This window comes from Fundulus heteroclitus, chromosome 13 (genome assembly GCF_011125445.2).
Source record: "Fundulus heteroclitus isolate FHET01 chromosome 13, MU-UCD_Fhet_4.1, whole genome shotgun sequence".
In the NCBI taxonomy this organism is placed as follows: Eukaryota; Metazoa; Chordata; class Actinopteri; order Cyprinodontiformes; family Fundulidae; genus Fundulus; species Fundulus heteroclitus.
The window spans coordinates 12686389-12695387 of record NC_046373.1 but is presented as its reverse complement, the minus strand read 5'-3'; the positions used below and the strand labels follow the sequence as shown (position 1 = coordinate 12695387).

At 41.9% G+C, this 8999-nt stretch overlaps 1 protein-coding gene across 3 annotated transcripts; it reads right to left on the bottom strand.

Annotated features, from left to right (window-relative positions):
* Positions 1–3375: 3375 nt before the first annotated feature.
* zcchc17 (zinc finger, CCHC domain containing 17) lies at positions 3376–8964 on the bottom strand. 3 transcript variants are annotated; one of them, XM_036145080.1, is made up of 8 exons: positions 8778–8928; positions 7474–7652; positions 6232–6332; positions 6044–6135; positions 5868–5968; positions 5596–5735; positions 3620–3812; positions 3376–3541 (listed from the first exon to the last, which is right to left on the bottom strand). In XM_036145080.1, exons 2-7 carry the CDS (start codon positions 7610–7612, stop codon positions 3651–3653), a joined length of 735 nt encoding a protein of 244 aa, XP_036000973.1. In that variant the 5' UTR covers positions 7613–7652; positions 8778–8928; the 3' UTR covers positions 3376–3541; positions 3620–3650. The 3 variants fall into 3 exon arrangements, with proteins under 3 accessions (XP_036000973.1, XP_036000974.1, XP_036000975.1); XM_036145081.1 differs by having other exon boundaries at positions 3472–3558; positions 3637–3812; XM_036145082.1 differs by lacking the exon at positions 3376–3541 and having other exon boundaries at positions 3565–3812; positions 8883–8964.
* Between the last annotated feature and the right edge of the window lie 35 nt (positions 8965–8999).

The window sequence follows — 8999 nt, the reverse complement described above, 5'->3', positions numbered from 1 at the left end:
TTAATTTATACGGATGGTCGGGTCATCACATCAGAGTTGGTTTTTCTCTAAAGACGTTGAAGAGGAAAGATAAACTATAAATGTGAAGCTATGCAATCAGAGCTAACCTTGTGATTTAAGTAATTTTACTGCAATGTTGGTGAGATTGAAGGCCACACGATCTCATTCAATCACTGGTTAAATCAGCACGAAGCTGGAGGCTCTGACCCAAACAGCCCAGGAAGAAAAGTGTTCACATAACATAATATGACTTATTTGTCAGAAATAAACTACATACCCCAATTTTATTTTATTTATCTAATTTTACCTTTTACTCTAGTTTCTTTTGTTCTGTACTCTAGTCAAAAACTTACTGAAAATATCTGATTTCCCCCCTAAATATCTAGATATATAGATTATATTCAGTCTCGACTTTTCTTGTACAAAAAACACACCGCTAGGAAAGCCATCTCTATAATTTAAAGTTATTTCTAAGGAAACAGAATAATAAAAAAATATGGTGAGTTTCAATAATTTCCAGTAACACACAACAGGGTTATGAATTCTGGTTGTGAAACTTTGGGACGGTCTATCAGATCCCTGCGGAGTTAATAAGAGAAGAAGAAATGAAGAGGATTCTGGAGATTAGATATATTGTTGCGCTGGAGCCGTTTCAAACCGCTGCATCTGGGTTCAATCTGTCAGTCTCCCGCAAGCAGAAACTTGAATCTAGGTCAGTGGAGAGTAAAACATGTTGAATTTTGAAGGAGTCTTTTATTGGGTTACATATTTCCTCAAAGCCTTAATGTAACAGCAGAAAATCAGAAATACGGTGCTTTGCTAAAGTATTCAGCAGTTCGCCTCTTTATAACCACAAACATAACGGACCAACAGCAAAGCAGTGAGTGATTGTGAAGAAGAAAATGATCCGGTTTTATCTTTTTTTTTGCAATGTGAAAAATGTGGAGACCATCTGTAGTCAGGCTGGCCTGCTCGGTGCTTTGTTTCACCTCCATATGCTTCAGACATCTTGATCTAAAGCGTGTCGAGCTTGAGTTATTGAATAATGACTCATGTTCTGTCAGGCTGGATGGAGAACAACACCAGGTTTCAAGTCTTGACCCAGATTAATAATTGGGATTCAGCTCTAGGCATGGAAATAAACACATGAATATATTGTGATCTGTGTGATTCTATTATATGGCTGCGTGGTTATTGTCCTCCGTGTGATCCTTGGCCCCAGTAAGTCTTTCTCAGCTTCTAAAAGCTTGTTTTTTTTTCCCGTCGATTCTGTCCAGTTTACCTTTCCTTTTTTAAAAGACTAGCATTACCGCAGCATGTTGCTGCCACCAGTGTTTCACAAGGGTGGATGTCACCATCAGATCATTGTGCAATGTCAGTTTTCTGCCACATACAGTGTTTTGCAGGACCTCAGGAAGTTTCGGTTTAGCTCTCATCTGACCAGAGCAGCGTCTTCCACATGTTTACAGTGTCCAACGTATGACTTATTGGGAAACTGCAAACAGGACTTCCTTCTCGCAGCGTTTCCACGAGGGCCAGATTTCTGGGAATCCACAGTTAAAACTCGTCATGTCAGCTGATTCTCCACCTGAGAAGTGGATCTCTGCAGCTCCTCCAGTTACCACGGGCTTCTTGGCTGCTTCTCCAATTAATGCTGCTTTACAACTAGTTTAAGTGGATGACCATCTCTCGTTGGATCATGTTCAGATCAAGGTGCTCTGTGAGATCTTCAAAGCTTAAGCTATTATGTTATAACCTATTTCAACAACGTCTTCCTCTCAGACCTGCCTGCTTTGTTTCCTTCTGAGAACATTTGGGTCTGCGAAGGATCTTATTTCGTATTATCGTCCTATCAACTCTGACCATCTTCTCTGCGCCCGCTGAATAAAAGCATGCCCACACCAGCATAGGGCTGAGAGATATGGAATAAAAAAATAAATCTCCGATTTTATCATACCAAATCCGATTAATCGATTTTTTTCCTCCTTTTTGTTTCATAAAAAGAAATTAAAGAAATTATTTTAAAACCTTGCTGTTTATGTCAAGCATTTCGTCAGGGAGTTGACCTGAATTCAGAGTGCAACTAAAAACAAGCTGTGAAACATGCAAAACAAGATGGTAGCCGTGCCATTATAAACAATGACAATATGACAAAACATTTGCTGCTAGTGGTATTACACATTGAGCTAAGAACAGGCTTCACTGCACTTGTGAACTTCAAACTAAGTTAAAAAAAAAAGTAAATAAGTAAATGAAGTACCTCGTATTATGGTAAAAAAAATTTCTACTTAACAATATTTTGACAATAATTTTGCCTAAACATATATTCAGCATCACATGCTGTTCTCTTCATGGAAACCCAATGAGTGTATTGGCAAAATAAAATCCAGATTTTCCAAAAATGAAATCTTAAAGAATTGTAAATACAAATTAATCGATTAAATCGATTTATCGCCCAGCCCTACACCAGCATACAAGCCACTGCCCTTTTTCACCATGAGCACAGTTGTTTAGGTTAGTATGTTAGTTTTCTGCTACACATTGTGTTTTGAAGAGCCCCTTAAACCTTATTTATTTACACTAAAATAAAGTCACACAGGTGGACAAGACTAGTAGATGACTTCTAAAGGTCATAGGTGTAGGTGTTATCCAATAATTTTGTCTTAGTTTTAAATCCCCAATAAAAAATATGTTGAAAGTTTTTTGTTTTAACGTGAGAAAATGGGAAAACGTTGGCAGGGTGTGAATATTTCCCTCGGCGCTGCGTGAACGGCTCTTTCTGACTGTCCACCTTGCTTCGACACATTAACAGAACATGACCTTGTGTCGGTATGCGCTCCGGGCCCCCAGGGCACATTTAAGGAGCGACGTTACGACTTCAAGGTCTTTGAACAAACAAGTCAGGAGGCGCTTTGTTCCCTTTACAGGTAAAAAAAAATAAATAAAAAAATAACGGATTTAATGGAGTCGACTATTCAGGAAGAGGGTTGTGGAGGTAACACACAGAAACGTGAACGTGCCGATAAAGATTGACGTAACTCTGAATGTCACCATAACGTGAGGATCCTGTTGTGTTCGCTCGTGTTGGCATTACGTTTCCTGTTTGGCGTCTTTGTGTGACAGCTTTACCACCCTGTGACCCCGTCAATCGACTTCCTACTACATCAGAAACCAGAAAATTGTAAACAATATCTGTATTTGAAAAGGGAGCGGCGGCTGCAGCTGCATACTTCACATGAGTGTGATTACATAGGATGCACAGACTCGTCTCACTGTGGGCACCAGGGGTTACTGCAGGACAAATAGGGATGGTCACATGACTTTTTTTCTTCTTTTTTTTTTTTTGGTAAACTGCATTTTCTTTTGAATTTTCACATCCAAACAAAACAGCTTGATTACAACAGATTTTTCTATAATTAGCTTGTGGTTAATTAGAAATAATGAACAGATCAGTTGGCTGCCAGCCTACCGCTCTGTTTTACCAACATTTGCATGAGCCTGAAAGTGGTTGGGTGGTTGACTGGAGGCGTGTGTGTGTGTAGTGTGTGTGTGTGTGTGTGTGTGTGTGTGTGTGTGTGTGTGTGTGTGTGTGTGTGTGTGTGCGTGTGTGTGTGCGTGTGTGTGTGTGTGTGTGTGGTTTTCCGGCCGTCTCAGTCGTGTTTATGTGATTTCTGTTTCTTGTGTTTCTTCTTTTTTTTATCCTGTCTGTCGAGGCTGTTGCTATGACGCCTCCTCTTCGATTTGCATTCGCTGCTGCTGTCGCTGTCCGACTCCTTTCTCTCCCTCTTCTTCTTCTTCTTCATTTTCTTTTCCTGAAGGGTACACACACACACGAGAACACGCACAGTTCTGTGAGGACACACGCCTTGCCTTCCAAAACGATTCGTACCCTTTCAGGTTTTTCACGCCATCACATGTTACAGCCACTACGCAGAATTGGTTTTATTAAAGTGATAGATCAGCTCCTAATTCTGAAGTGGAAAGAAAAAAATAAATACCACGTGGGTAACAGAATACTGTACAAAAAAAGAAACATCCGTAGTCTCTGTCCTCTGATGCCCCCAAATAAAATACAACCCATTACCTGCAAAACTCGTCTAATTAGTAACAGAGCTAGTGTGTTTGTAATTTAATCCCAAAGTAAACCCAGCAGACAGGTTCAGGGAGAAAGCCGTGGGTTAAAGCAGGGTTTTGTGGTAAAACAAAATCCCATGGAGCATTGTTCAATTCATCAACTGAACATGGGACGAGTAAGACACTACGTACCAAGACATGGCTGTCAACCTAAACTTGCAGGCGGAGAATGGAGACCATTGACCAGAGAAGTGACCAAGAAGTCCACAGTGCCTCTGGAGGAGCTGCAGAGAGCCACAGCTCAGGTGGGAGAATCCATTGCTAGGGAAGCTAATTGCTTCAAATCTGGCCTTTGTAGCAGAGATGCAACGATAAACGTTTTCCACAAGCCATTAAAGGGACTCTGGTCCAGAGCGGACAATGAACACACTGTCCTCGCCATGAAACGTGGTGGTGACGGCATCAGGCCGCTGTGGGACACCTTTGATTAGCAGGAACAGCGAAGCTAGTCAGAGCTGATGGAGCTAAATACGGGACAAGCCCGGGAAGACAACCCGCTAGATGCTGAAAAGGTTTGGAGAGTCGAGCAAACAATCAACTTCCAGCGAGACAACAGCCCTGAAAACGCGGCCGGAGCTACAATAGAAGAGTTTGGATCAAAGCAAGGTCAGGCGTTATATTGGCCAAATCAAAGACCAAAAGAATGACCGTTATGTGACGCCATCCAACCTTAGGAAGTTTCAGCTTCTGTATTTCCCAAAGAGAAATGTTCCACAGCTGATAGAAACACCAGAAAAGAACTAGAAATGGACCCTAGTTCTATAAAATAATAACAGAGGGGAGCTGTTGCTTGTGCTTGTAAAACATATAGAAAACCAAAACAGAGGGATGCTCTATTGGGCACCAAAATGAACATGTTCTGGACAGGGAAGACAGCTGGTTTGAGTGAGGGGTGAAGGAAGCCATTTGTGTCAAAAGAAGGAAACAACCATCTCAAAACAGAGCGGGAGGCCTCAGATTTCAGCTTCCCAGCATTGAGCCTGATGCCCAGTCAGTTTCAAACATTTCATCATTGAGCCAGGCTGACGAGGCCCCTAATGACGCACTAATGTTGTTAGGAGAGGCCAATCTGCAAAGCTGCTCTTCCCAATGCAGCTTGAAAGCTTGGAGCTTCTCCCTGACCAGGATTCAATTGCGAAAGCCCTTCAGATGAAGAGTGAAACGCCTTAAACTACTTTAGCCTTTCCCAGATTTGGTTCCGAGAAGTATGAGTAGCTCTGCAAGCTACAGCAGAAGGGAACCGTGATGCTGCAGATGCGTACAGAGAGCTGACAGCAGTTTCATTACCTCAAAACTGGGTCATACTTTATCTGCCAAATCAGCATAAAGCCAGAGCTCTCATGAGGCTACAGCCACAGACATGTAGGATCACATGAGTCATGAGAGAGCCGAGGCGAGAAACGCCGAAGCAGAAGAGAGGAAGCGGCGTCAGGGCAGGTTTGTTTGGTGTAACGTCTTCACCTTCTTTTTCTTCTTTTTGTCGGAGTCCTGCGCTGGTCTGACTGCGGCTGGCTGCTGCTGCTCTGGCTCTTCGTCCTCCTCTTCGGGCACGAGGGCGTACTGCAAGCCCGGCGCGGAGAAACAATCCTTTGTAAAGTGACCTGAAAGGGGAACCAAGTTATTTAAACTGGCTTTAAATGACTTTCACATCTTCAACTAAAAGAGCCGCAGTCTGAAAGGGATTTTTTTTACAACCACTTTTGACTTGTTCTTTTACAACACTACTCATGCACCTTTGCAGCCGCACTTTGAACACGTTGTGTTGAGCACAGCCTCCAGAGTGATCCTGTTGCTGCTGTGATCTCTGAACTTCATGCGTCGCCTCGCATCCTGACTGCAAACACAAACGGACGATGATAACTCCCTCCTGTGGAGAAGCACGCGCGCTCGTGAAGCTGTAAGCACTTACTCTGCCATGACATTGTTGGGGTCCAGGTCCTGTCCCGTCCCCTGATTTACAGCCTTCATGGAGAAGGACAGCTTCACCTTGTCGCCTTGAATCTGACACACAGGGCGGGAAGGGATTGTACAGTGGCGACCATGGATTTACATGCCGCGTCTGTGTGTTTGCATCTTTCTTTTTGTAATTTTCGTTACCTCTCGCCCGAGGACTTTGATCCACACACGCTCTCCAACGTCCACGATCTCAGAGGGGTTTTCCACTCTAGAGGCAGACATCTCACTCACATGAACCAAACCTGTATAAGGAGAAGTTAAAGGGTTTTTATATAGCTCTATGTTAAAAAAGACAAGCAAAAGCAACTTACAAGATGAAAGTGAACTGCTGAAGCCCAAAATGGACACTGCACCACACTCGCATAACTGCACATGTGCACATATGCCATCAGACTGTTGAAAAGCTGAAGCCACAAATGGACTCTGTACCACATTCGTATATTACACGGTTTTAATAATACTCTCCTGGATATCGTAAATAGCACACTGTCCCATTTCCCTGCATTGTTTACATTGTTTACATTTCAATTGTTTACATAAATCGCTGCTGCATCTTTATCCTAAAATTTTGTGCAATTTACTGTGATTTTTCAAGCTGTATGCAAACGAAATTTCGTTCTGTACGCACTTTGTGCATACAAAATGACAAATAAAGCTAAGTCTGAAGTCTAAAACATACAGATACACTAAGATGTTTATAGGCACACATCACAGGCATGAATGTCATATTAAATTTGGGCTTGTAATCCATTTTTATATGTATGTGTGGTATTGTGTGTAAGGATCTATATAGGATTTGTTGACTCAATTAATTTTAGTCCATATTTGCTCTTATCTGACATGTCCATGAAAACACACCTTTGCTGAGTGTGCCCTCTAGTGGTCACTCAAATATTAGCTTTTCTCTCCCAGCGTGGATAATAATCAGAGATCAACCAATGGGCCATATACAGTATATATATTTTTACATACATACAGTATATATATATATATATATATATATATATATATATATATATATATATATATAATAATCACCTAATTCTTATTTCAATTGGAAAATAAGTCAGGCATAATAAGAGTAGAATTGGATTGTGATAGCGTAATGCAGCTTCCTTGCCATGATATTTCTGCCTAAACAAACCTAGGGTGCCACAGACATGAATAACAGGATTTTCAGGATTATTTTGCTTATCCTCTGAAAGCACTCTGATTTACGTAGCTGTGGATTACATCTTCTCTTCCACACCAACTCTAGCCCCAAATCTTTCTTTGACTGCAACATTTTTGTGTTTCTTACTTCCCTGTTCCTTTGCAAGCCCCGTTTCTTAATAGTAATAATATAATAATAATAATAATAATAATAATAATAATAATACCAACCTTCCTTCTTGTAACCCGGCAGTCGGACAAAGGCTCCATAGGTTTGCACGGACACCACCTCTCCTTTGGCAATGCTGTGCAGCGGCGGGAGGCCGTCCAGTCCGGCCGGCTCACGGCCGTGCTCGCCTCGGTCAGACATTATCCCGACAGGGGAGGACTACAGATGTCTAAAGGTGGATCTGGTGAACAGACAATCGAACATGTTTTGGGGTTTGGCCTTTAGCTTCAGGACATTTATTCAGCGGGAGATCAAAATCCATGTTAAGAAATACATATGATTTTGCATATATTGGTTAATAGAATAGAATAACATAAACTATTATTAAATGCGAAGCATGGTGGCGGCAGCATCATGCTGTGGTGATAACTTTTCTCCAGCAGCGACATGAACAGCTGTGCAGAGTTGATAAGAAGATGTATGAATCTACTGTACATAACATGGAAATCCCGGAAGAAAATCTGTTAAGATTTGTAAAAGACGAGACACTTGGTCACGGGATCACCTTCAAGTAGAAATGTAAACTTCCACACAAGCACAACAATCACACAGTTGAAGCCCAGATCTAAATTTAACTGTGGCTAGACTTGACAATTATGCTTGATGCTGAGACTGAGCTTGTTTTATTTTTTTCCTCCTTCTTTCGCCTTTCCCTTTTCACGGACCCTATCTTCCGCATCTTCTTCTCTCACACCAGCTACCTTCATCTCTTTGGTCTTCCTCTAAGCTTCCTGCATGGCAGCTCCAGCCACCTCCTACTGATGTACCCACTATGCCTCCTCTGTACATGTCCAAGTTATCTCAGTTTTGCCCCTCTGGCTTTATCTCCAAAAGCTCTAAACAAAATGTCCCTCTGGTGTCCAGAAGAGTCACCATGTACTCTCCTACCTGTCTCCCTGATAGCATTAGCTGTAGATCCTGGCCACTCAGAGCCAGCTGCCTCTATTCCTCCCTGAAAAGCCACGCAACTTTCTACCTTTTTCAGCTTCTATAATTTCTTATTTTGCAGAGAAACATTGGTAATAACGTAAGTATCCAGACTCGCGAGCTGAAGGGTTGATGCAGAGGGCTGCAGTACCTTCTACATAACAACTGTGCGCTACTTTCTGTTGGTCTATCAGATAAAGCCCCAATAATTTATTTGGAATGGTTCTAACGAGACTAAATTAAAAACGCTGCTGGGCTCCGGGTGAATTAATCATACAGGAATACAAAATCAAAAACACTAACCGGTGAAACACACTGTTTACGTTTTCCCAAACATTCAAGAAACGTGAAAAAAAAAACACAAATTAAAATCTCTAACCTTGCTAACCCGACAGTTCATGACGTAGCAGATTTGGGCTTAATAAAGAGCAAACTGCGCTAACTTGGACACTAAACCTAAAACAACAGAAGCCAATATTTTTACCTTACGCGTTTACCGAACTGTCTGCTAATGTTTTACTTCCGGTGTGAAGCTCTCCGTACGGAAGCAGAGCAGCCAATCATCGCAGCCCGCTCAAACCTTCGGCCAATCACGAGCCTG

Excerpts from the sequence above, each read along its gene's own strand:
- zcchc17 (XM_036145082.1), bottom strand. The coding sequence starts at position 7,612 with ATGTCTGACCGAGGCGAGCACGGCCGTGAGCCGGCCGGACTGGACGGC. Across the intron at positions 5,969-6,043 it reads CCCAACAATGTCATGGCAGA|TCAGGATGCGAGGCGACGCA; the intron begins GTAAGTGCTTAC and ends TTGTGTTTGCAG. Across the intron at positions 3,813-5,595 it reads ACAAAAAGAAGAAAAAGAAG|GAAAAGAAAATGAAGAAGAA; the intron begins GTGAAGACGTTA and ends TGTACCCTTCAG.